Here is a 27989-nt window from a genome sequence, read left to right on the forward strand (position 1 = left end):
GTTCCACATCCTCAGCTTCAACTAACCACAGATTGAAAGTATTTGGAAAAAAAAATACAATAAAAAGTTCAAATAAAAAATATAGTGTAACAACCATTTATACAGCATTTACATTGTATTATAAATAATAGAGATGATTTAGATATTATAAAGAGGTATTATAAGTAATACTATAAATAGGCATTATAAACTAGAGATGATTTAAAATATACAGGAGGATGTGTCTAGGTTATATGCAGATACTATATCATTTTATATCAGGGACTTGTGTGCCCTCTGATTTTGGTATCTGCAGGGGAGAGGGAGGAGTGTCCTGGAACCAAACCCCCGTGGATACCTAAGGATGACTGTAATTTAGAAAGTTTATATATCAGTCACATTATTTAGGCATATTAATCTTTTTAAAACTTTTTTAAAAGCTTTGAACGAACCGGTTTCTAAACATTATCGAAACATCTGTAATGTTGGTTTCTCTTCCGGGTTAAATTGTGTCTCAAAAAGATGTAATAAAATTCTGATCCCCGGTACCTGTGACTGTGACTTTATTTAGAAATAGGGTCTTGGCAGATGTCGTCGAGTTAAGATGAGGTCATCCGGGAATAAAGTTGGCCCTGCATCCAGTGACTCATGTCCTTATAAGGAGAGAGAGGTTTGACGATACAGAGGAGGCGCAGAAAGGAAGGCCATGAGAAAGCAAAGAGGAAAGACTGGAGTTGTGCTGCCACAAACCGAGGAATGCCAAGGATTGCCAGCAACCACCAGAAGCTGGAAGAGGCAAAGAAGCATTCTTCCCTGGAGCCTTTGGAGGGAGCATGGTCCTGCCAATGCCTTGATTTCAGACTTGCAGGCTCCAGAACCGCAAGAAATAAATGTCTGTTGCTTTAAGCCACCTAGTTTGTGGTGGTTTGTTGTGGCAGCCCCAGGAAACTAATAATGGCTCCCAAGAGCGAAGTTTATCTGTCAGTTGTGTTTCATCATCAGTGAAGTACTTGCTGTATGATGCTAAATCCAGTGAGCATCTACGTTTAATAAGCCCCAGAACTGTACATGTTAAAAGCTTTTAAAATTTTGTCATTTGGTATCATCTAGTCAGGTACAGACACTGCACTTAGGCTCTGGGGATACCGTGGTGAAAACCCTGAATAAATTTCTGCAGCTCACATTTCACTGGGAAGACACACATTAATTATAGATTAACAATAATGACAGTATTGCCTCAGTTTGCGTTTATGTAGCCTACATTCTTCTTCTCCCCCGAATCCTAATTGCCCTTCGATCCAGCTGTGGGTGATGCAACGAGCTCACCATGCTCCTCACTTGCTCATGGGCTTGGGTTAGTGTTGCCATGGCCACGTACAAGTTATGCAGAAGCGCAATTCACATGAATCTACGATGTTCTGGTGTTTCCTGGAGTTGTAGCATCTACATCCTGTGTGGTCATATGTGGCGGCCCCATGGGTGCCAAATTTTCTTCCTTGTCTCTCCCTTCAAAAATATCTCTCAAGTGGAGACCTCAGAGCTTTTCCTTCTCTAATCTTTTCAGAAAACAAAACAAAATAAAATATTGTAATATTCTTTTTTCCTCGTCTTTCATTTTTATAGAACTTAAGTAGTTTTTACTTCTTACATGTTTGAAAGAGTTCTCAGCCTACTTCAAATATATTTGAATCCAGAATTGTCAACCCTAATGAAGCAAGTCCCTTGTCATTCCTTGGCCCCTTCCTTGCCCTCTTTTCTTGATGTTGCCTTACTGCTCTTTGTACAGGCTGGTTTCTTTTCACAATACACAAGTGTAATTTGCTGAGCCTCCTATAAGAGGCAGTCCTTTAAAATCAGAGGCCTGTCTTCAACTATCAGCCCTTTGTGACCTTGCATGAGTTACTTCGTCCCCTAGGATTTAAGTTTCCTCCTGTTCAAAGTGAAGAGGTTGAGGTAGACAAGTGCTTCTCAAACTTTTAATGAGCATTAAAAGCACACGATTCAGTAGGTCTGGCAGGGAGACTGGGATTCTGCATTTCTAACAAGCCCTCAGGAGATGCTGTTGGACAGTGGACCACACTTTTTTGAGTAGCAAGGGGCTAGATGATTTCTCTGGTCCCTCCCACCTAAAGATGAGAACTTCCTTCCCTTGTTCCACGTTGAGAAGGCCCACCTTGCTGATCTTCACGTTTTAATAGTCTCACCATCTCTGCACACTGTGTACCAAAGGAAAGGTCACAGTATACTTGGTGCTGTCCAATAGTGCTTATAAGGACCTGCCATCTGCAGTTCTTATTTTATAGCTTGGCCTTCTCCCCTTCAAACCCCAAAAGACTGAAAACCCACTATCTAATGCCTAATTAGAATTAGCCTTCAGGTTACATAGTTTTTGTGACTGTTTCCCTTGGTTATCTGCCATTCCTTCATTTCAGAGTAATGGTAGATTTATAATAGTCCTCATAACTGATTAAATGTCTCTATTCTTTTGCTTTATGTGGCGTTCTTGGGCACTTAATTATACTACATTAAATGGTGTCTTGTTGCTGTCAGTGCAGTTGGATTGCAGTATGGATAGCATCTTTGGATATTTTTTAATATGTTCCTACCATACACTTTAAACTTAGAAGTGCTGAGCATGCATAAATGTGTTTTAAGAAATTATTTCCTTATTACTGTTTAGCTGAACTGATGGTGACACTAAACACTGAGGCTTTGATGTTTATACGATATTCTTCCCCACTAATTAACTGCACTAATGAAGTTAATTGTGGGGAAGAATACCGTATAAAACATCAAAGCCTCGATGTTTAATCACAACTTAAAAAGAAGTTTTATACTCTTAGATTGCCAAATACATTCCAATTAGCTGAAGGAAGGTCAAAAATTCTGTTTTCTTCCATCTCATCTTCAGAGCTTTTCTGGTTGACCATTGGTTACTTGAGCTGCCTGCGTGTTAATCTAGACAAGCTGACAGTGGCATGTGGAGGACAACATATCTTCCCCCAAGCTATAAACCAGCATAACTGAGAGACTCAGTTTCTGCAAAAGGCAGTGATGACCTCTTCTGTAATGTATTGATGAAAAATGAATGAACTCACAGAGTAATGCATTTATCTACCCTCTAATTTTATTATTAGCTTGACCCACTACTCCATTTTCCTATATGTTTTCATATGTTGCTCTTGTAAGCCACTTCTCTAATTTATGATAGGCATATTTCCTTGATGAATTCAGACTGCAAAACCAAGGAAATGTGTGTGAGTATGTTTAAAGGCATAGGGCATATGTAAGTGGAGGCTTTGCAAAGTTGATAAGAATTCTTAAATGACCGGTAGTAGAACAAGAACTCCTTCTCAGGTCATTTCCCTGTGGTATGTGTTACATCAATTTTTATTGGTTTTTTTTGTTTTTTTGGTTTTTTTTTCTTAATCAGGCAGGGTTTACAATAGCAATAATGTAATTCAAATAAGCAATTATTGTAATTGACCTTGGCGATGAGTATCCTTGGCTTTTACCACAGTTTGCTTAATACATGAGGATGGGCAATTATCTCATAATACCCACTTTATTGAGATTATTGTTTTAATTATGGCACTCAAAATACATCACTTTGTCAGCATTGTAGAGTCAAGCATGGAAGCACTGCATTCAGTATTCAGAAATGTGTAAAGAGCATCTTGCCTCACCTTATGACATGGTTATGATTGCGTTTTTTTTCTCTCCCAACTGTGGTTTTGAAATGTAGTTCATCCTGACGTGATTGGCTGTAGGAAGAGAAAGTCTGGGATTTGTTGCTGAGCTAATTGTGCTCTCAGAAAGGATGAAGGTGACTTGTGCTGATAGGTAAGCAGGTCTGGTTGATTAGGAGTGGTAATTGATAGCAATCACAGTGGCTTGTTGATTATCTGAATATGCCTTAGGTCAGAGGTTGTCAAGTTTAGAATCACCTGGGAGCTTTTAAGATTGCCTGTATCCAGGCCACTCACTTAAGCCTACCCTCTCTGGAGAGAGTCTGATTTAATTATTCTGGGGTGGGGTCCAGATGGGGCTTTTTGAAAGCTCCACAGGTGATTCTGATCCCCTGCCAGACCTTAGAACCACTGCCCGGTCCTTTGAATTATTTACTCCTTACTGATTTGTCTCATTCCAACCATGACCCCGTCCCAGATTTTAAGACTCCTTTTGGGTGTCCTTGTTGCTCTATACCTTACTCTTCCCCTCTTTCTTTCCAGACTTAGGCTAAGCCTAGACACCTCACATACACATGGTTGAAATAGCCTCAGTGCAGATTTGGGTCCTAGTAATGCTTATTCTTCCCAAGCAGTTCCAGGTCTACCCCTCCCATAGGAAGTGTCAGTGGGTAAATTTCACCTCTTCATACACCTGAAGTGTCATTTCTTACTAATGCTTCATTATGCTCTTACAATTCAGTTTTCTCTTGGTCACATAAATATGGCTTAACTTTTATCTAAGTTTTTTGAGTAAGGATCAGAATTTATTCTTTAACATCTGTCTTAAGTACTGGGTACCACTTTGTGGAAATTTAATTCTGGTTGATTAGATCAGTAGTTATGAAGTTCCTAGTTGTTTTTCACCTTCTTTGATAAACCCTGGAGGATGCTGTTCACACGCATCTTGCAGTCCCTTGATTCCCCTAAGGATAAGAATATTCTTTTAGGGTACCTAAGACTCCTGCTTTTTTTTTTTTTTCTTTTTTCAGATTTTTAGACAGGATCTCACTCTCACTCAGGCTGGAGTGCAGTGGCACCATCTCTGCTCACTGCAGCCTCCCAGGCTCGAGATCTTCCCACTTTAACCCTCCCACAAGGTAGTTGGGACTATAGGAATGTGCCACCACTCCTGGCTTTTTTTTTTTTTTTTTTTTTTTTTGTATTTTCTGTAGAGACAGGGTTTCGCCATGCTGCCCAGTCTGGTCTTGAACTCTTGGACTCAAGCAGTCCGCCTGCCTCAGCCTCCCAAAGCAATGAGACTACAGGCATGAGCCACCATGCCTGGTGATTCCTGCCGTTTTTAAACTAAGAACCTGTATCTTATTGCAAATGCATGAAGATGGCATCATTATATTGACAAACTTGATTCCATTCTAATTTTGTATTCACATAGAAACACACATTTGTGTGAAGCAAGTCACTCATTTATACCCTAACGTCTCAGATTCATCTTCTTCCCCCTTCCCCAGTAGCCCTCCGGTCTAAACCACCAGCATTTCCCTCTGGACCACTGCAACAGCTCCTTACTGGCCCCCCGTTTCCCCTCCAAGGCTCTGTTACCTGCCAGATCCACTTTAGCCCATACCAACAGCATGAGTAAAGTAGGGGCACCAAAAGTGGTAAAAGCTCAGCTTTGATGATCTGATTCAGAATTTTGAAACCAGAATTCTACTATTTAATGTTAGCATACACAGAAGGTTTATATTGTACACTTAGTGTTGTTTTTAATTGCAAAGGATGGAGGTAGGCAGTGTAATCTTTTCTGTTCTCAGGGGCTTTAAAAATTCTTACTGTGATTCGAGCCTCCTCTCTGAATGATTTTTAGGATATGTGTGTCATCTCAACAGTCCCCCCCAGTGGCCCTTAGAATAAAACACACACCTCACTGTGTGCTGGGCCTGCACACTCTGGACCCCCTTTCTCCCAGCATCACCCCTCTGTGCTCTCCCACCTGCTCCCTCCACGTCAGCACCCAGTCCTCCTGTGTGCTCCAGTGACACTGCCAGCTTTCCTCTTCTTCAGAGCTATGCATGTGTTATTCCCTTTCTAGAACAGTCTTCTGGCTGTCAGCAGGGTTGGCTCCAGCTTTTGCTTCAGGTGTCAGCCAGAATGTCATCTTTTTGCAGAAGCCTTTCCTGACCACCTGGCTGCTAGTTATTCTCAGTCTCAGCATCTTATGTTCTTTGTAACGCATTGCCATTCGCATTTATTTTATTTTTTATTAATGTTATTAGCAGCTTGTTTTACTTGATTTTTAATGTCCCTTAACTAAAACCAATGCTCTGTGAAAACAAGGTCCCCATTCGCCCTCTTAATTGTATTTCTAGTGCCTTAGGGCGCAGCAGAATACCTGGCAAATAGTGGGGACTCATGCTTTGTTATTGATAAGGGATTATGTGTCTGCATGCCCCCCTCCCCCATGTTAGTTTTGAGGCCCCACTCACTTTAGAGCACTTTAGAGTTATTTGTCAAATTCCAGTGAAGTCAAGGATGCAAACCTAGTCTTCACTTAGCATTGTAACTCAAGGGTGCCCTAGAAGGCACATTTGACATGAATTCTGCAAGTTGGTGGAAGAGCACGACTTCTGAAGAGAACACCATTCCAAGTGGGCAGGAAGATACCCAGAATTTGGAATGTGCTGTCTGAAATTTTGACTGTGGAGAAGTGGAGTGTCTTTTCCCCAGAGTCCTGAGGCTTGAAAAAGTGTCCATTACCCTCTTTCAAAGGCTTAGAGGAGACATTCACAGCAGCTCTCTAGGCCTCCTGCTACCCAGATTGGTTTGCTGGCAGAGACTTGGCCATTGCCTTTTAGGACAGATTCCAGAAACAAACATGAAAGGAAGGAGGAAGGTATGCCTCCACTTCATGTAGTTATCTCATTTAATTGTCATGACTATCTTAGTTTGTTCCAGGTGCTATGATAAACTACCATAAACTGGGTAGCTTAAATAGAAATTTATTTCTCACAGTTCTGGGGGCTGGGAAGTCTAAAAACAAGGCGCCTCTATTAGATGCTTGATGAGTGCCTGATGCATAGATGATGCCTTCTCGCCATCCTTACATGGTGAAAGGGGCAGAGGAGCTTCTCTAGGCCTGTTTTATAAGGGTGCTAATCTTATTCCTGAGGCTCTACCCTCCTGACCCAGTCACTTCTTAAAGGCACGACCTCCAAATACCATCACCTCAGGGGTTAGGTTTCACCATATGACTTTTGATGGGGCAGAGACATTCAGACTATAGCAGTGACAATCCTGTAGGCGAAATATCCTTATCTCCATTTTACAGGTATGACAATTAAAGCCCCAAGGGGTTAACTTGCTAGGAGTCACACAGTTGATAAACGTTGGAGCTGAGGATTGAAACCTCAGCATGTGTATTCCCTCCCTTCCCTTTAGACTCTACTCTCTAATCTCAGTGCTGGCTATAAAGCTGGTGCCTTTTTCACTGTTGTGTTTCCAATGTCTAAAACATTACCAACACAGAATAGCTATTCAACTTATGTCGCAGGATTCTTCTGGTATTACAACATGAATCTCTGCTTGTGAAGTCGTTGTTATTCTTCAGATAGAGGAATAAAGACTCATGTTTCCATCTACCTGCTAGCATTGAAAACCCTTAGGCAGAATCTCCTCCACCCAACCTCTGTGATCTAGCTGGCCCTGTCAAGGCTGCTAATAACCTCTCCAAATCTACTCTCTATTCTCAGTGGAGGAAGGTCAGTGGGTATCTGTTTTAGAAATGTTGTCAGTGGCTCAAATGTCTGTGACATGACATTTGTTTAATCCCATGCTCCTGGATACTTGCTTGTACACATTAGGTTGTGGGATCTTCTGCATTTCGATTACTATACCCTGGAAGTTTACAAACCATAAGACTTACCAGATAGCAGACTGTTGGCTGTGTTAGCAGAGAGCTGTCCTGCGGTGGGACATGCATGCACACATTTCACACATGTGCATGCATGGAAAGAGAGAGACAAACTCGACCACAAAAGTTGTACCTCTGCTTTGAGTTATTTTAATTTTCCTTCATTTGTTCAGCAAACACTTATGAATTGTCCTTGCATTAAAAAGTGCATCATGTCCTTCGAGCCATATTTAGTATTAAATAGCAAAAGCACATCACTGAGCTAGCATTCTTTCTTTTTAATAAAATAGTGATTGATCAAATGGCATTCACCTCATTTCTCTGTGTGGTGAGTGAGAGTATTTTCTTGCAGTCCATTTTCAGCATGCTGCTGTTACTGCACCATTTAGCTTGATGCCAAATTGCAGTTGGCTCCATTCATTTCTGTTTACTGAGTAGCGCTGTAGTGATTAAATGTCACTGGGTACACCGAGTATACAAAAGTAATTAACCTAAAAGGACATGTTAGAATAAGGGTCAACAACCTCTTTAGCCCACAGTGCCACCAGCAAGACAGAGTATTGACAGAGGTATTGCTGGCAGGGCAAGGGCGGAGTGGGGAGTGTGGAGAACGGAAAAGAGAGAAGCAAATGGAAGGAGGAAGAGGGAGAGGGAAAGGTCAGAGAAGCAGGAGCGATAGACCAGGACTCACAATTGTCTGAAATGGCAAATAGAATGGGGCTAAGATATTTTTCATCAGTCCCTTATAATTTAGCTCTCTGACCTGTGATCTTTTGCTGGGGGAGGGTGAGAGATTAGATCACAACTTGACTTACCTTTCAACATTTCAGCACTGGTTAGTGGAGTGCTCTTGTCTGGTTAGACCAGAGTAATTTTGGCATGTGCTTGGTGAATCAACCTTTTCTTCCCGTGTTTTTTATGTTTTCTCAAAGTCTCCTGCGTCTTTAGATCTTGTTGTCATATGAAAGCTCAAAATTGTTTCTGTAGAATGAACTGAAATTGTATCTCTTAAGTATCTATGTCTCATTTGTTTTCATTCCTCAGCATACTGAAGTTACTATCAGTCACAACTGATACTAATAATGCTTTATGTTGCTTTACATAATAAAAATTTACATAAAGCACCAGGTAGTCATCTGTGACTTAAATATCAACCAATGTAAACATCTTCCTTAAAAAACAAGTATTATATCTGTCTGCCTTATATTTGGCTTTTTCTTTCATCAACTGTGTGTGGTGACTTACTAACCAGAAAAAAAAAAAGCAAGGGGGAGGACTAAGGATGTTTTTCCTTTTACCACATACCTCCTTGGGGGATAAACATTTCAAGGAGCTCCCCAGGGTCACTATTCTCTAAATGAGCAACACAGAAAAACTGCTGATGCCTGCATTCTTCCCTCTTTGTCTGTCAGGCAGGATTCCTTTAAATCCTGTCTTTTCAATGGTCAGACTTAAGTAAGATTTGTTTCCCTGTGGTCACAGACAGCTGAGGAGTGTATGATGAGAGACAAGGAAAGGGATACCCTGTTGAAAACTTTCCCTCTTATAGGAAAGATTAATTTCTATTACAGTTTTTAAAAAGGTGGCCTTCATACATTTATCCAACAATGAATATTCATTGCATGCCCACCCAGAGGCCAGGACTGGGCACTGACCTTAGGGGAGGGGCCTGCATCCTTGATTGGTGAGGAGAGCAGCAGTGAAAAGGCACCAGCTTTAACTGTCTTTTCAACATAGTTCTGAAAATTATCTTGTCACCCTATTACTTTCAAAATTACTATTTTTGAAGGCTGCCTCCCTCTTTTGGTGTGCCTACACATGCATATCACACACACACACACACACCACTGTTCTTATATTACAGGCATTATATTAAGCACTGAGGATGCAAAGAAATAAGACACAGTAGTGCATGACCTTTAGGAATGCATAATCTCCTATCTTAATATAATGAACATAATATGGTAACATGAAGCATACATGAGCCAGAACCAAGTTTTGTGCCCATTCATTTGTTCAGCAGCTGTCAATTAAAACACCAAAGTACTGGATTTTCGTGGTGATCCAAACAGGCGTGGTCCTTGCCTTCATGGAACTTCTAGTCAAGTAGATGAGATAAATAATCAAAAGAGTAGCCACAGCCACAGTGCTGGGAAGGAAGCACACAAGGGAGTGTGTTAGAGATCGGCCGGAGGGAGCACCTTGGATAGCATTACAGATAAGACCTTTCTGAAGATGTGACATTTAAGCTGAAACATAAAAGATGAAAAGATGCTAGCCACTCGGGCTGGGAAAGAGAGTTCTTGGCAGAAGTCTGCACAAAGGCTCTGAAGGATGAAAATGTTTGGGTGGTCTGGTGCTCTGAGAAGGAAATTTTCAGATCAGATTGGAGAAGGTGGGCAGGAGCTAGATGACACCTGCTACTTATATCAAGTGTGAGATGTTTGTCTTTTTTTTTTTTTTTTTTTTTTGAGATGTTTGTCTTAATGGGTGTTGATTTCTGTTGTGACTCTGAGAACTTTTAGACCTGTGTTGTCTGACATGGTAACCACAAGCCACATGTGACTTTTCAGCAGCAGCAATGTGGCCAGTCCAAATTGAAGTGTACTGTTGTCAGTATAAAATGCACATCAGATTTTGAACAGTTAGTACTAAAAAAAAATGTAAAATGTCACATAATTTTCATATTAATATGTGTATTGACATGGTATTTTTTGAAGTATTGGATTAAATAGATGACCAAAATTAATTTTACTGTTATACATTTTAAAAAATCTGACTATCCGAAAAGTGTAAAATACGTAAGTGGTTCGCATTATATTTCTGTCAGCGCCATTCTAAAGAATAACTTTAATATTTTAATGAAGGCCCTTAAGACCAATCAGTTAAGCGATAATTGAAAACTGTTTAGCCATTTTGTGGTAATATGAAGAAGACCAGGAGTTCCTGATTAGCGACCTTAAAACTTATTAGGCAGCCTTCCTTTAAATTGATATATTGTCATTTCTTTCTTTGTTCCTGTTGTATTACCCTCAGACATTGTATAGAGTATATTTGCATACAGAATACATAAGAATATATATGAGAATCTGTGGAGTTAACACTCTTTGGAAAAAAACTTTAGCCTTTCAAATAGATTAAAGCAGTTTACTGGAAAAAAAATAGCAACATGAAAAGACTTTCTTTTCTAATAAATGTTAATAGTTACTAAAATGAAGATTCTGGTCCATTAAGATACAGCTTGCCAAGTCCTAAAGCTTAGTAACTTATTTCTCTGAGCTGCTACCCTACTTCAGCTTTGTCAAAGCAGCTGTTATGATTGTGTTGATATTTTCATTCAAAAACAGAGCACAGTACAGGAATAGGTATAAAGCCAGTGCACCTTCCGTGAACATCCAGGAAAGAGATTTTTGCCAACCCCTCTCCACTTTTGTTTTTAGTGCAGTCAAACTCATGTACCACATGAGATTTGCCAGTGAGACTTAGTAACATTGGTTATAAAGCAGTAGGTGAATGAGTGGTTTAGGATATGTTTTACAGGTCATATACTGAAAAAAATAATTCCAGAAGAAAGTGGCCAGTGCATGTGACTGTAATTTACAGAGTTGGCATACAAGATTTATAGAATTCGTATTAAGGAGAGCAGAGAATTCTTGCTAGAGAACAAATGGACACAGAAATGTTAGACTTTGCAAACTTTGAGGAGGTCCATTGGATTGAAAAGTGTGAAATGACTTTGTGGTGATAGGTAGTTTAAACGATGAACACAACAATACAAAGTTGTATGCACTTGGCAATTTTTATCACAATTTCTGATAGACTGTTAATACCATGCCATCTCTAATGATCAGGAGAGGGATTACTTGATTAATTCAGCTTGTACTTGGATTCTTCTCTCCATCAGTGGTGAGGGGTTATACTTGTTTCAACTCATTCATCTACTTTCTTCCTTGTGTGGCCCAACACTTGCACCACATGCAGACTGGGTTTCAAGAGAGGGTAACTAAGCTCCCTACATCAGAATCAACCCTGTGTCTTCGGCATCAAAGCATCATGTCCCAGCAGCTCAGTTTGTCAGCTAAAGTAACTGTGTTTAATGAAATTTCTGGGGTGGAGCCAACAGCTTTATTCCAGGAAGAGGAAGCAACAGTGAAGAAACCCCCGAGAGGACATTAAGATAATGTTCTAATTTAAAATCAATTTTATTGATACCTTATAAATTATTAGAGCGTTTTATACTGACCAAGCAATACATAATGCTGAGGCCATGAAAACAGAACATGAATGAATGAATATTGAAGTGCTGTATTTTCTACTACACATAAAGAAAAAAATATGTGATACTTTTGTATCCTAAGTATTTTGACTCAAGGAGCCCTTCTGAAAAACAAGGTGTATATTTCATTCTTCAAGGTGTGTATTAATATTTTATTCAAGACATTTCATGTGTTTCTGTACTTAATGGGTTGAATACTTGTTGAATGAGTCCATAAGCAGACAAAAAATATGCAGTTGTTTCCACATTTGCGGAAAGGGAATAGCTGTCTATGTGGGCTTACTAGTACTAGATGCTAGGTTGAATTCTTCTTTATCCTTATGGCAACTTACAAGGAAGTGCTGCTAACACCCTCATCTTACCTACTGGAGAAATGGAAGCTTAAAGAGGTTCATTAATTTTCCCAAGGTCACATAGCAAGTGTTACAGCCTGGTCTTGAACCCAAGGCTGTCTGACTTTTATACCTATAGTATAACCATTGTAGACACTGCCTCTCTTCTCAGTTATTCTTCTGACTGTTGGTTCCTCTGGCTTGATAATATTTTGATTACCTGCAAAAGAAATTTACCTTGATCCAGGTTTCTCTTACCAGGAGAGAAGCAGAGACAAAAACAATAGAAAATTTTAAAGAATATTTTGTTCATGAAATGTTATAGAAGGTGAAACATTTGTTAAGAATAGACTCATTACTTTATATGGAGATTATATTAAATCTTCTTTTAACAAGGGCAGGTCTTTAGAAAGTCCCAGTCATTTTTGAAGGTGAGTTTTGATTTATGTTAATTTGAAAAAAGCAAGTTCTGTGAGAGTTTTATACAGATTGTGCTTTTAATGACTTCCTTAATCAAGCAGGTTATTAAAAAAAAAAAAAACCTCTTACTGTGATGAGCAGTAAACTGACACCAGTGACTGGCTCAGTCAGAGCTCTACTATATTCAAGTTTTTTACCACCAGCATGCTATAAATTTTAAGTTCATTTACATAAATTTACATGTGTTATGTGTTAGTATGTGAGACTTGTGCATTTTGACCAAATAATTTTCATTTTAAAGGTTTCATATTTACTTTTTTCCAATTGAGGATTATTTCCTCTATATATATATCCTGGTGGTTTCCCTGTAAATGAGATAATAATATGTTAAAATGTTTTATCAGTTATAAAGAGCTCAATGAATGGGAAAATAAACATTTTGTGTAATTCTGTACAATAAAATCCAAGCAGAACTAGCTGGGTTATGGTACAATGGTAGTTTGATGTACGTAGGTTTATTCAGGATATTACTTTCCAAACTTACTCAACGTAGTTCCAAAAAAACAAATACAGTGCTTTGTGGTCTGGTGAACATGATCAACTCTTTAGATGATTCATGACTATAGAGTCACCAGTGTTCATTTTTATTTTTGACATGGGTCTTTTGCTTTTCTAAGGGGTTGCAGAGGAAAATACGATTGAGGACTTTGGTTATGGCATCAGTAAAGGATCTACAGGGGCCTTCAGCTTTCTGTCTCTGTGCCCCCACCCCCGTCCCCATCACCAAAAACAAACTCAATTTGAATCGTCCCTGACTCTGATTAATGTTTGAGAATTCCTATAGTGACTGAACTATAGTTAGAGTAACTATAATTTATCGTCTAAACTTGGCCGTTTTTGAGAGTGAAGGGAAGTCTGGACAACAGGCATAGAAAGGGCAAACCAGGACTTGCAATTACCCTTGACAGATTTTAATGGTGCCTTGTGACTCCTCATTATCCCATTTATCTGTTTGAAAACTGATTTACCCTTTTGTAACATGTGGATAGGAGTTTTGAAGGCCATAGCTGATGAGCAAACAAGCCATAACGAATGAGTTCTAGGCTGCTTGATCATGGTTTCCATGCGACCTTTAGCATGTTCTTTCTGGTCGTTATCTTCTATGGGCAGGGAAGTCTAAGCACTGCACCTATGTGAATGGAAAGCAAAATTGGCATGGTGTGCATTTGAAATCAAATTAGAAAGTCCATTGTGGAGATGGTATTTTCAGTCTTGCCTCTGTGCAGTATTGAACCAAAACCTTATCGTGATTGTTGAAAGGAGAAAAGTTTTGGTGAATAGGTAGCATATGAAAACCCTATAATTATGGGGCATCAGAATATCTATGCTGGGGGAAGTCCTACACAAATGTCTAGAAAAGACCTAACATAAGGTTTAAAATAGAAGATCCACACTAGGTCACCATCCCAATCTCTAAAGTGAGTAGAATCAACTGGAGTCCATTATACAGTGAGGACTAAGTTGCACTGTTGAGGGGCTAGGCTATGTGCCTGGGACTGCACATTGTACTTTATGTGGATTATTTTTCTTGGTCCTTAGAGCAGCCCTGTGGGGCTGAGAACGGTGTGTTGTTAATCCAGACTAAAGAGAGGCTGAGACTAAGCAACATCCCTTACGGCTACACAGCTATTAAGTGAAGACTCTAGACTCACACCAGGCAGTCTGACTCCAGAGAGATGCTCTTGCCTGCTATTAAAATCTGTGCTCCCTGTTATTAAAATTAGCTAATTATAACAACAGCATCTTCTTTTGGAGGGGGGAGTTATTTTATAGAAGTCTTTCTCATACATTGTCATCTTTGATCTTGAGGTGGCAGGAGGAGTAAAGGTGGAGGGGTGGGGCCATCCCTTTCAAGTTGCTGGAGGTGTCAGTTTTCCATCTGACTTGGTCAACAGCCTTAGTAAAGTCTGGGGTGGTCTTTAAACTAGGAACTAGAATCTTCTCATAGTGAAATTAGAACCTGATTATAGCTTTTTAAAGCTTACCTTTTGCTACCAAAGCAATTGGGGTTTCCATGTAATAAGTCTTTTAATCCTTTAGTATTTTTTTCTTGGTTTCTCTTTGTTTTCCTGCTCTTTTTCTTAAAGAGATCTACCCTGTTCTTTTTAAATATCCCAGCATAAGTGTTTACTTTTAAAATCCAGAGCTTTACTAAATATTCACATTCAGGGTATTTTGCTTTCTCTGGATCAGCCATTGCTTGTGACTGTGACTCTCCAATCATAACAGATTTGCTGAGATACACAAACACATACACACACACACACTCAAACTGTAGTGAGAAAGACTTGTGTTTAATCCTTCTAAATGTGTAGATTTATAGGGTCACAATGCAGCTTCAGTAAGTTTCTTATGTAGTAAACTTGAGAAATATCTAAATTGAGCTTTTAAAATAATAATAGAGAAATAAAAAATAATAAAATAAAAAGCTTTTCTAGTAAAAGCATGACTTTATTGGTATTTATTTAATTCCTCTTATTCACATGCCTAGCAAAGATCCAAGTGGCATTCCTGTGGCAGAATGGTGGACTTACAAGATTCATGATGAGAGTCTGTGCCAAGTCCAATTTGATTCCAGAGTAATTACGTTATTAGAACATTGCTGATTGCCCCAGTGCCCATTGTGCAGCTTAACCTTTAAATGCTAGTGATAATTAACTGCTTTATCATTCTACCAGGAAACTCCAACATGTAACTCTGTTCTACAGTCAAATTCAAAAATACAACGCTGCCTGCAAAACCGGAAACAGCTAGCTTAAGAAAAATATGAAGTATTTGGTTGTACATATGAGCCAATAAATGAACATAAAATCTAAATCTAAATAGGCATTACCTTTTAGTATTTTTAAGAAATTGTTTTGTTTAGAAATTTTTCCTCTTAAACAATGTGGAAATAACTTTCAATAGAATATAGCAGAATCAGAATTGTTAATAAAAGATATATATACTCCATTTTTCTTCTTTTTGTAAAATGTCAGATTAGCCAGATTTGCATCTAAAGGTAGGTAAAGGAGCAAAGGTGAGGAAGGGGCTGACTTGCCATATTACCGATTCCAAGGGTACCACCACACAAATCTTACTCTAGTGAATGGTCTCCCATGGAATTGTTCATCCTAGTGATGCTCAGAAAAGGAATGTATCATAAGAGATTTGGAGTGAGATTGAGGCGTGCAGAGGGGATGTTCAGCCATTTGTGTTGAGAAATATTTCTGGGCAGTTCCCTTCTGCTCATGATGCTAGGTGCCCCCACCCTCAGGGAGCCCACAGCCTGAAGTGGGAAGTGGCCTTGTAAACACAGCAATAAATTTATTGTGAGTGCTTCACTCATTGTAGGAACAAAATGTTAAGGGAACAAAGAGGAATGAATGATTAATTCCGCCTGACAGCATCTGAGGAAGCTTTGAAAGGTGACATTAGAGCTGATTCTTAAGGATAGTGGGGGATTTCAAAAGATAGATCTTGAGAAAATAGGCATTGCTATAAGCCAGGAAAAAAGGCTACAGATGCAACGAAAATACACAGAGCCCAGGGGAACACTGGCTCATAGTGCTGATGTAGGATACAAGGCCAGGACTCTGGATTGGGGTGTGGAGTGAGGACTTTGGAAAACAGCCATACTCAGAAATTTGGAATTTTTTTCCCCCTGTGAACAGTAGGAAACTGTCCTTTTAAAAGAGGAGTTAAAACAGGCTGAACCTCTCTTTGGGAAGTATGAATTCCAGAAGTGAGGTGTATAGACTGGAGAGGGGAAAACTAGAAACGGGATTGAGGCGTGAAGTATGGTAGATAGTAACCCACAGATGATGATTGCATGCATGGTTTCAGTGGGCATGAAAACCTACTGAGTGCATTGGGTTTGTGTGAAAGCAAAGCAGAAGTGTTGACCCAAGTCTCATGGCTTGGGAATGAGGTTTGGAACTCAGCAGAGATACACAAAAGTCAAGAAGTAGTCCACTTTAAAAAATCGTTTGGCCCGTAATGTTTTGCGTCAATCTTCAGCCTTACTGAATAATGCCTGCAGTCTTTTCTGCCACTAAATTTAAGGCTGAATATTTGATAGGGATAGAGTATTCATATAAAACCTCAAGAGGGGCTGGCACAGCAGGGAAGGATTTAGAGGTCCCCAGCCCCTCCCAGTGGGCACCCCACTCACTGGTCCCATTTCTCTCCCCCACCAAACTCCCACCTGCACACCTTTGGAGCTTGTAATAAAGAGTTGCCATCACCACAGGTATGAAGAAAGACTGTCAATCTTCTAACAATGTGCTTTGAAAGTTCAGAAATGCCACAAAAGAGATTGTGACATTATGGCTCAGTGGAAATAAAATGGAACATAGACCCAAAAGTTCTGGGTAACACACTTTCTCTCATAGTTAATTAAAAGGCCCTCGTAAATGTTGTATGTTTTTATAAACATCAGTTATTACCAACAAAGATAAAGCAAAAAAAAAAAAAACCGTTCAAAGAGTTAGTCTTACATGAAATAAATTTATAAATGAGGAAGAGCTTTCCTGACCAGTTTTCTGAATTGATTTGCATGCCAGACAGAGATGTTCCAGTGGTGATTGTTCTTCCTATAACTTTTTTTCCATAGAGATTTTCAGATATTCTTTCTACTACTCTCCAAGATCAGCCCTTTCTTACCCTGGGTTAGGGTCATTCACAATTGGTAGCCCTGCCCTGGTTCCCTGCCAAGGGACTGTGTTACTCAGGTTTTTGCTATTCACCACTCAGCAGCATAGCGCAACCCTCAGCCCAGCTCCTGCTCTCCCACCTCGCCTGCATTTAGATCTTTTCTTTGGTCCGTCTGAAGCATAGTCACTAGGCAATTGTTAAGATTGTTCCAGTTTTCATTGGCACTTTTTTCACTTCTTCATCCGTGATTTTAAGCTCTCATATTATCTAAATGTTCCCAATAACCACCTGACCTTCATGGCAGATAGAGTCATTCTCTGCTTCAGGTCTTGTCACCCACGTCTCTTGTGTGTATAGGAGACTTCTCCAGTTGAGAGCTCCTTGAAAGCAGAGGTGAAGCATACAGGCTGAGCCTAAGTGTGGTCCCAAGAGGCATGGAGCATCTTTCTCCATTCACTGGCCCCAGCGGCATTCCTAGGTTTCCAGACATTGAAAGGTGTGGGTTCATGAAAACTATAGGAGTGAGAAAGGAATAATATGCATTTTTGCAGGTGGTGTTTTTCCTGCCACTCTGTATCTTCCAGGCCCTAATATATGGCGCTGAGCAAAACTTCATAAATATGACCTATATGTCACATGACTGCCATCTTTGGTTGCTCAAATCCCCCAAAATTACTTCTCCCCCCTTTTTTTTTATTGACTTACTAATTATCTCTTAAAAGCTCTACTTTATAGTTTCTCTGTAGAAGCTTGAAATGCTGGCTTCGCATTAGCCAGCAAACTTTAAAAAAAAAAAAAAAAACACCTGGCTTTTTCTCCTTCCCTTTTTTCTCATATATGCTTCCTTTCCCAACTTTCTTTCTTTTTTTTGAGACAGAGTCTCAGTGTCGCCCAGGCTGGAGTGCAGTGGTGCCATCTTGGCTCACTGCAGCATCTGCCTCCCGGGTTCAAGCAATTCTCCTGCCTCAGCCTCCTGAGTAGCTGGGACTGTAGGCATGCCACCATGCCCAGCTAATTTGTTTTGTCTTTTTAGTGGAGATGGGGTTTCACCATGTTGGCCAGGATGGTCTTGACCTCCTAAGCTTGTGATCTGCCCGCCGCCTTGGCCTTCCAAAGTACTGGGATTACAGGTGTGAATCACCATGCCCAGCCCCTTTTCCAACTTTCTAAAGGCATTTCAACAGTACAATATATCCGTAAAACCAAACCCATTCTGTTTTGAGTTTACAGTAATTCCTGTCCCATCTCTGCCTCTTCTCGCTTTGTCTTTCTTTCCTATTATCTTTCCCCCTTGTCTTTTGCTACTTGTCTTTCCCTTTATATCCCTGTTTTCTTCCTTTTGTCTCCTCCGCTCTCTCCTGTCTCCTCTTAACAGCTTTGCAAGTATGTACTAAAGAACAAAAAGAAAAGAAAGTCTCAAGTGACTTAAAAATCACTTGGCTAAATAGATGATAATTTCTCAACCATGCTTCTTCTCCTTCTAATTCCAGAGCTCTTCGGTATCCCCATCAGCCAGTTTCCGAGGTGCTGAGAAGCACAGAAACTCCACAGACTACTCCTCGGAGAGCAAAAAACAGAAAACTGAAGAAAAGGAAATTGCAGCTCGTTATGTAAGTTCATTCACCTTTGCTTTAGGGGAGGCCAGCTTGCCTTTTTATCTGCAGCCATTTTACCCTTTGACTATTACCAGCCAACACAGGAACACAGGATAACATCCTTTAGGAGACAAAAAACATTTATTGTATTTATAGCTCTGTAGCCATTGGCTAGCTGAAGTCCTGTGTGTGTACAGGTGCATGTGAGGATAGAATGATTCATTGGGCAGCTAACAGAAGACCTGGATGATCCATATTATTGTTTCTATAGGTGTATTTGCTTCCCCATTTATTTCAGAGTGGTTGGATTTTCTGTGGTTAGCTGGAATTGTTAAGGAAAAAAATATAAAATCATAAAAAATGTGTTTAAATGCCTAGATGGATTCATGTGCTGAAGGATATACCAAATGTTGTGGAATAAAACATGGAGAGACATCCAAGATCATCCCTAGCCTGGAATGAAGCTCATTTTCCTCTAGTGGCTGGGCAGGTCACAGGAGTGAGATGGGGGAGCAAGCTGGATGGAGCAGTGTGGAGGCAGGCGGCCCCTGCTCTGCTTCCCTGCTGGTGTCCTACAGGGCTACAGGCCTCATGAAAAGCTGGAAATCTGGATTTTTACCTCCCAATATGCAGTTTTTTAAAATACCGACAAACCAGACCACGCCTGTCTGTTGGCCGGATTTAGCCTGGGCCTGTCAGTTTGCAGCCTCTAGACTCTAGAGTAATAAGCCAACCATCAGCTTCAATTTTGTAAACTGAAAAATGTGGTCAGGTCACCCTCTTGGTGCAGTGGGCAGTGCATCAGTCTCATAATCTGAAAAATATATTACCCACCTCCATAGCATCATCATGAGGATTAAAGAAAATAGGACATTGTCAAGTATTTAACACTGTTTGGTACAGCTCATCTTTATAACATATGAGGAATTAGTCTGGACTTACTTAGGGTAAATGTGGTATGTTTTGTGAGGGGAGAAGATAATGCTTCTCACTTGTCAATGCAGGACAGCGATGGTGAGAAAAGTGATGACAACTTGGTGGTTGACGTTTCCAATGAGGTATGTTTGTGGCTACTTTAATTTTTTGCTCTTGCCCAGCCATATCAAAGACTAGTTGCCCAAACAATTAGTATCCAAAATATCTTGAGGTTTGTCGTTTTGTTATTGTTGTTGTTTTTTGAGGCAGGGTCTTGTTCTCTTGCCCTGGCTAGAGTACAGTATTGTGACCACAGTTCACTGCAGCCTTGAACTCCTACGCTAAAGTGATTCTCCCTGTTCAGCCTCCCAAGTAGCTGGAACTACAGGCACGTGCCACCACGCTTGGCTCATATTTAAATTTTTTGTGGAGATGGGGTCTCATTATGTTACCTAGGCTGGGCTCAAACTCCTGGGCTAGGATTACAGGTGTGAGCCACTGCACCCGGCCCAAAACATATTCTTGATTTCTAAAGGGACCCACTTTTTATTTACATAAAAATTATATACTACTGATTTTATCATCTTTTTTTTTTTTCGTTGTTCTTATTCTATTAAGAGTAGTGTCATTCTCTACTGCAGTGAAGGCACACCAGATCTCTGTGGTCAGCCTGCAGGTCTCATTGACATGCAATTTGCAGATGGGTGGGGTTTTGATTTTTCTTTGGGTTTTAAATAAGTACTATAAATACTATAATTTTGGGGCCCTCAATACTGAATATTTTCGTTAGTAGTTTCAGTGAGTATTGTTATCTGTTCTAGCACATTTGTGCTTCTAAGCATGCATTAAATGCTTTTGGCTAGAAATGTCCACACCCAACAACCCCAGCATTATAAATGTGCTGTGTTTGCATTACTATCCATGATGTTCCTTTGTAGGATCCCTCTTCTCCTCGAGGGAGCCCAGCACATTCCCCCAGAGAGAATGGCCTGGACAAGACACGCCTGCTCAAGAAAGATGCCCCGATTAGTCCAGCCTCTATTGCATCTTCCAGCAGTACTCCCTCCTCCAAATCCAAAGAACTTAGCCTTGTAAGCAGCTCCTTACCATCTCTCTGAGTGTGGCCTCTGCCAATTTGATATTTGAATTTGATGTTTTATCTTTATATTTCTCACATTTTTTATAGGACTTTTATTTCCAAATGTATATATATGTTCGGTATTTAAGTTTAATTGGCAAAAGTATGTGGAGCAGAATAAGTTTACTAACTTGTTGGTGATGAGTGTTTATTTTGTGATTCTTTTTGCAAGGATAGAAGAGGGATATGGGGAAATTGAGTGAAACACGTCTTAGTGAAGATGAAAAATGCACATTGGGGTTACAGAGATGGTTTTGTCGCCTGTGGTTTATGGTAAATTTAGTTTGGGGCTTGAATGTGATTTTGTTGCTAGCTTTGTTTGAATTACCAAGCTACATATGACTGCAATAATTTTCCCTTCCTATCTAAAAAGTAATCTGTCATTTACAAAAGTCTACCTTGACTCACATCACAAATCACAAATGCAAAAATGAACTGCTCACCCATCAGGATAATCTCCCTGCACCCTATTCTTCTGTGGCTGTGTACTTAATTGCAACTTTGTGTGGTGTGTCTTTTTTCCTCACCAGTTATTTCCTTGTAACATAGCATTTTAAAAAAGAATAAAAAGACAAATTCAATTTTCTAATAACGTCTGGAATTCACAGCTAAAGGAAAGGAAATTCCTCAGTTGGTCTGCAAATTAGGGGGGATAAGTGCGACGGGCTAGATTGTTGGTGTTTTTTTTTTTTTTAATTTTATTTTCTCTTGGCCTTCTGGCCTTCTTTTAATGGCACCTGCTCTCTGCTTAGTCTCTATGACAATTCAAACTTGGATCTGTTTTCTAATGTGACCTGTTCACCAGGAAGCCTCTTGTGACATGAACAATCTGCCAGGAGCCCACAGTTACCCCAGTCTTTACCAAAGTCACCAGCAAGTGGCCACAGTTAGGACATCCTGGTTTGTGAGCCTCATCTGACTCAGACCAATTTCCTAGAAATGAACTGCTCTCCTCTAAATTCAGCTTTAGTTTATGTCTTCCCAAATATTAGGTCTGCTGTCTCAAGGAACTCTTTTGTTTCTTTGTTAACTTTTCTATTAAAGAAAATCAAGGCCCAAGCTGAAGAACCTCTTCCATTTCTTTTCCTCCTTTCCTTTTCTTTACCTTTTTACTGTTTAACGTCATTGTTAAAACCATGTTCTAATTGCTGGTACATGTCATTTCATCTTGTTAGAATGAAAAATCTACTACTCCCGTTTCAAAGTCCAATACCCCTACTCCACGAACTGATGCGCCCACCCCAGGCAGTAACTCTACTCCCGGACTGAGGCCTGTACCTGGAAAACCACCAGGAGTCGACCCTTTGGGTTAGTAAGAAAAAGGTTTTTTCTATATTTTTATGCTTGTTTTTAAGAATTTAAAGCAATTTAAAGAGTACAGTACATTAAAAGTGCTAATGACCAGCATTGAATGGCTGTTAGACAAAGTTACTTAACCTGAACCGAGCACCTGGGACCAACCTTGTCTGGCAGATGGTAAGTGTTCAATAGAACAAAGTGAATGAGTGAACTCTGAAGGCTTGAATGACTTTTGAGAATATTAAAATAAGCTCGTTTGAACCATAGATTCTATTTTGTGAACATGTTTACAAATGTCTTCACTGTTGTTTCCTGTGTTCTTCATTTTTCTTCCATCCATTTTGGTTTGCAGCCTCAAGCCTAAGGACCCCAATGGCAGTACCTTGTCCATATCCAACTCCATTTGGGATTGTGCCCCATGCTGGAATGAACGGAGAGCTGACCAGCCCCGGAGCGGCCTACGCTGGGCTCCACAACATCTCCCCTCAGATGAGCGCAGCTGCCGCCGCCGCCGCCGCTGCTGCTGCCTATGGGAGATCACCAGTGGTGCGTTTGTGAGCTTCACAAAATAATATTTTAGCACACGGAGGATTGTCATGCTTGATTGCTTGCTTGATTGATTGAGACAGGGTCTCGCTCTGTCACCCAGGCTGGAGTGCAGTGGCATGATCTTGGCTCACTGCAGCCTCCGCCTCCCAGGCTTAAGCTATCCTCCCACCTCAGCCTCTCAAGTAGCTCGGACTACAGCATGCGCCACCATGCCCAGCTAATTTTTAAAATTTTCTGTAGAGGCAGGGTTTCACCATGTTGCCCAGTCTGGTCTCGAACTCCTGGCCTCATGTGATCTGCCTGCCACAGCCTCCCAAATTGCTAGGATTACAGGCATGAGTCACCATGCCTGGCCTATGTATTTTTTAATGTAATTTATATAATCTAAGGTATTTAGAGATCTGTGGGTATTTATAAGTTAAGCTACATGTGATTATAATCTTGAGATCCATTTTCTTTTGTAAGGTGAGGACGTTTCTTTTTTATTTTATATGTCTTTTTAAAAGAATACTAATTTTAAATTTTCCAAAATGATACTAATTTTGGAAATTTCAAACCTACAGAATTAGATCACATAGTATAATGAATGTAATGACTCTTTGGTTCTACCATGAGCTTCAATAATCATTAGTATAATTTTTTAATCTGTGTTCCACCCCCAAGTATGTTACCATTAAATCCTAAACATTGGTCTATCATTTCACCAATAAATACTTCTGTATATATCTCTAAAACCTTATTTTTAAAGGATCTATTCTCCCAGGTTTTAGAATAGATTTTGAGAAGGATAAAACAAGTCAAATGTAACTGTGCTTATTTTTGTTGATTGCTTGGGAAAAATTCTAGGTGGGATTTGATCCGCACCATCACATGCGTGTGCCAGCAATACCTCCAAACCTGACAGGCATTCCAGGAGGAAAACCGTGAGTACCTTTTTGCCTCTGTACTCATTGTGTGTCAAACTCAGGTCCCTTGCTGGCCCCGTAGACTTAGAGTACCACTAGACAGTGTTGGGGGAGTTCCCATGACTTGTATTTTTTACCTTGCAAGGTATTTTTCATTTTCTCTTAGCACAGGAAGAGAAGTAATGAAGTGGGGTTTTGCAGTGTAAAATTTTGAGCTTTAATATGTGAATGCAAATTGCAGAGACATCACCAGTAGTCAGGTCTTCTCTATATCTGTTGCAGATTTCAAGGCAATTCTTTGTTCCAAAAGTCTGATTATTATGTGCAAACCTGGATGTTCAAAATTTGAATATGTTGAGAAAAGACATGCCAAACTTCAAAGGCTGAAAGGAAATAAGGGCACTCTTATGCTAAGTTCTGTTTTCAGAAAAGGTGACTTGCTCAGTTGGCTTCTTATACCGTGCTCTGGGCATCTGGAGCCTCTGTATTCACAGATTCCTTGAGTTAGGAAAGACAAAACACAACACACCAGTTGTTCTAGCCTTTTCTGAACGGATCTCATTCCAAATACTTTATTTTAATCTAACGCACCTTTCTGTTACTACCTAATCACAGTTGTCTCTGCTAATTGTCTTCATCTTCCCAGAAACAAAGATTTTACTATAAAGTAGCACTGGCTCTTTCTTTAAAATCCCAGCTGGCTGCTTTCTCTCGCCTCTCCTTTGGGAAGCCTCCCCCGCAGATCCTCCTTGCCTTGTTAGTCACCTGTGTGTGTGCATTTATTCTCATCACTCTTTCTGTGGGCATCCCCTCTGTCACTACACATGCCGTATATGTGCTGCCTCCCCAGTCTCCAGGACTATCCAGATCTGACCCTCAGTAGCAGCTCAAGGCCCCTTCTCCCAGAGGCTTCCCTGGTAGCTTGCCTGCCTTGAGGTATTTTGTTCTTACTGTCCTTCTTCCTGCAAAACTTTCTGTGGCTTAGTGTCTCATTTAGTTATCTAAGATGTCATTATGTCAGAGCGTTCTGCCCTGACAACCCTATTATCCCTCTTTCCCTTCCTCCCTATTCTTTCCTGTTCTACTACCTTTTTAATGCTTATTTATAGCCATTATCTGCCTCTCCCTCTTGACTATAAGTTCCATGAAAACAGAACAGAACTTTCTGCTATTCAGTTATAGAAGTAGTCCCACTGCCTAGAATGGTACCTGGTTCATAGTGGTGCTCACAGTATGGATTTATTCAGGGAATGGATATGTGCTGATCTCTTTCTTCTTGGACCTCCCGTTGCTTGTTTATTCACTCCCACACACTCGGGCACTTAGTTTTCACCCTGGTGTTAATTGCGTGCCCTCTTCTCCCCACATCCCTTCAGTGTTGCCTAACCTAGACCCTTTCTTTACTTTCCATCTGAGAAATCCGAATCTCAGTTCTTCCTTTTGTAGCATATGAATACTTCTCTACAGACTCTGTCCTAACCTTCCTTGTTGTATCAAACACAGTGCTGGCTCCATAGCCAAGTTGCTTGGTAAATATTTGGCTGATTAATAGAGGAGAAAAGACAAATTAGAGTTCCTCAAGAGTTGAAGGTGTAAATATCAATTACCATAAAATTCTGTGTACCTGTGTGTGTTTTGCAAATAGTTGTTGACTGACTAAGAAGTCTTATTGACCAAGAACTCTGATGTATTTGAAGGTGAAAGTTGGGTCTATTTCAAGCAATGCTAAATAACAAGGTTATACAATTAATCAAATAATGACCCAGATACCCACAAGTTCCATATGAACTTGTGGGGAAAGTGGAAGGGTTTCTTTAGGGAAGAAGTACTATCCCTTTTTTATGGTTACTTCTTAGGTAACCAACAGTTGTACCCAGAGCTACAGCATAACCACTAGAGCAAATGAGATGATGCTTCTTGGCTCAGCTGCTGCTTTGAGGGGCAAGGGGTGTAAGTGTCTTTAAGGAAACACCTTGGCTAGGGGATTTGGACCAGTTAAACCACTGTGGAATCACAGCTGCTCTGACTCAGATGGTGCTTCTGAGTCTTGAGCTGACTTCCCTTTTATCAGTTTTGACTTTTGATTTTATAAAATGTTTAAATGTTTAAGATCCTTTAGGGTGGGTTAATGGATTGGAGGATTGTTGAGAATTTTTGTTTATGAGAGTGACAGAGTCACATCTACTGCAGTTGGCAAATGACACTTTACCAGGAAAATGACACTACCAGAAAGCATGTGGTACAGTCAACAGAATATGGTTTTGGGAGTGTGACAGATCCAAGTTTGAATTTAGACTCCGCCAGTTGAACCACTGAGAAGAGTGGCTTTATGCACAATTTCTTTGTGAGCTTCAGTCAGCTCATTCATGAATCAGGGATGGCCCCTCCTCGACAAGAAGGATGTGAAGATAGGAAGTAAGATAATATGTTGTGTGTTCATTCAGTGCCACATTTGTTACATGGTGGCTGTTTAGTCAACCCCAGCATTATTTCCCTTTCAGCTTTGTCCTAGCATATTATTCATTTTTCAGCTACTTATGTAGTAGGAGATACATTGTGTTTTAGGGGCAGAAGTGACCCAAGAAGATGGGTCATTGGGGTATCTTTATGTAACAGAGCATGAAGACATACAAAGTTACACTCACTTATATGCATATAGAGATAATATACTTTTATTACAGATTTTTATAGCAGAAATGAATATAACAGTTATGTGGCTCTCCAGATCATAAGATACTGAATTGTGCATTGTTGTCTTGTGCGTATTTTTCAAGACAAAACTTTTTTAAGTGTGCTAGAAAATAAAATAAAAAAATCACCTAAAGTCCTCCCCCACCATACATATCCACAATGTAACTACCTTTCTCCAGAAAGACTTATAAAAGTTATGCGTCTCTGTTCTAATTATTTCACACAATGAATTGCTAGATATTATCAGAAATTTTAATTAAATGCATGTTCCAAATTAATAAAATGGTGTTTATTGTATAATTCACATTGAGTCCTCTAGTCTGTTCAGGTGAATTAGCAGAGGTTCTACTTCATATGTAGTTGGAATAACAGCATAGTTTAATTTCAACATAAGCCAGAAATGGCCTTTCTCCTTCACCTGCTACTCAAATGAGACTTCTATGGCTAGTGTATAACTGTTTGATTAAAATCACAGTACTAATTGTATGAGATATGACATGTAAACACAGCAAAAATAAAAGATCTCAGGTTAGTGGATTATGGGCTGCTCACAATTCAGAAATCTGACTCTTTTGCATTGGTTTATTTTTATAAAGCAAGATTTTCAAATGAGAATAATGCCTGATACATAGTAAAAACCTTCAACGAGTATTTGTTGGCTAACTCACTGGTCTGTATGCTACTTAACCTAATTTTCTATCGTATGTCAATGTAAAATACAATAACCAGACCTCTCATTGTGACCTCAAGGTCGAAGCCCATCTTGTGACACATTGGAAATGTGGAGAAGGTACTGTGCGCATGAGAGATGAGCACAGCATAACAGAACTGGGCCTCAGAGAGGAGAATGAGGGGAAGGTGGGAAAGCCAGTGACCTTCTTTAAATATGCTGGGTCTTTGTCAAGATGATAATCCATATATAACAAGTTTGACGCACATGTTTTTAAAAAAACAAATTGCATGTGTCTGGATTTTTCAAAGTGTAGTTACGTCCGAGAGTCCAAGCCTAGCATTTTCTTCAACTGTCTCTTATTCTCATTGCCATGTTTGTTGGAGAGCCACTCTTTGCTCGTAGCAGCTTAACCTGTGGTGTGTGTGTTCGTGTTGAGAGGAGTTCAGGTCACTCTATTTCTCTGACTCCCTGCACCCTCTCCTTCCAGCCCTGTATTTCTAGTTATTTGTTGGGATCTTGAGTGTATGTTACTTGCACCACAAATTCATTATATTCAGAAAGCACTTTTGTAAATTAGGTCCTCTTCCCAGTTTGCCCTTTTTTTGGTAACTACAAGTACCATGTTTCTTTTTTCCTGAGCTCAGAAACTCAGTTACTCTAGCTCCTCCTCAGATCTCATCAATTTAGTCCTACAGGATTTTATATCCATTGTACCTTCTAACTTGTCATCCTTGCCCTTGCCTGGTTCAGGACCCCCAGTACCTCTTACTTAAATTGTTGGAATAATTGTTGTTGTTGTCATTGTTGTTTGAGAGAGAGTCTTGGTCTGTCACCCAGGCTGGAGTATAGTGGCTCAATCTCAGCTCACTGCAACCTCTGCCTCCTGGGTTCAAATGATTCACATGCCTCAGCCTCCCAAGTAG

At 40.0% G+C, this 27989-nt stretch overlaps 1 protein-coding gene across 12 annotated transcripts in view; it reads left to right on the forward strand.

Moving 5' to 3' along the window:
• Positions 1 to 27989, forward strand: part of LOC129044250 (transducin-like enhancer protein 4) — a 155729-nt gene that overhangs the window by 115082 nt on the left and 12658 nt on the right. For 8 of the 12 annotated variants that reach the window (XM_054502024.1, XM_054502032.2, XM_054502033.2 and 5 more), the window contains 6 exons: positions 18792 to 18911; positions 19901 to 19954; positions 20750 to 20902; positions 22125 to 22257; positions 22601 to 22794; positions 23644 to 23720. In XM_054502024.1, the coding sequence (XP_054357999.1) occupies positions 18792 to 18911; positions 19901 to 19954; positions 20750 to 20902; positions 22125 to 22257; positions 22601 to 22794; positions 23644 to 23720 (731 nt within the window). Of the gene's footprint in view, positions 1 to 18791; positions 18912 to 19900; positions 19955 to 20749; positions 20903 to 21126; positions 21223 to 22124; positions 22258 to 22600; positions 22795 to 23643; positions 23721 to 27989 lie in introns of all 12 variants that reach the window. The other 4 variants (XM_054502041.2, XM_054502038.2, XM_054502040.2 and 1 more) reach the window with 2 other exon arrangements.

This window comes from Pongo pygmaeus, chromosome 13, assembly GCF_028885625.2.
Source record: "Pongo pygmaeus isolate AG05252 chromosome 13, NHGRI_mPonPyg2-v2.0_pri, whole genome shotgun sequence".
Taxonomy (NCBI): domain Eukaryota; kingdom Metazoa; phylum Chordata; class Mammalia; order Primates; family Hominidae; genus Pongo; species Pongo pygmaeus.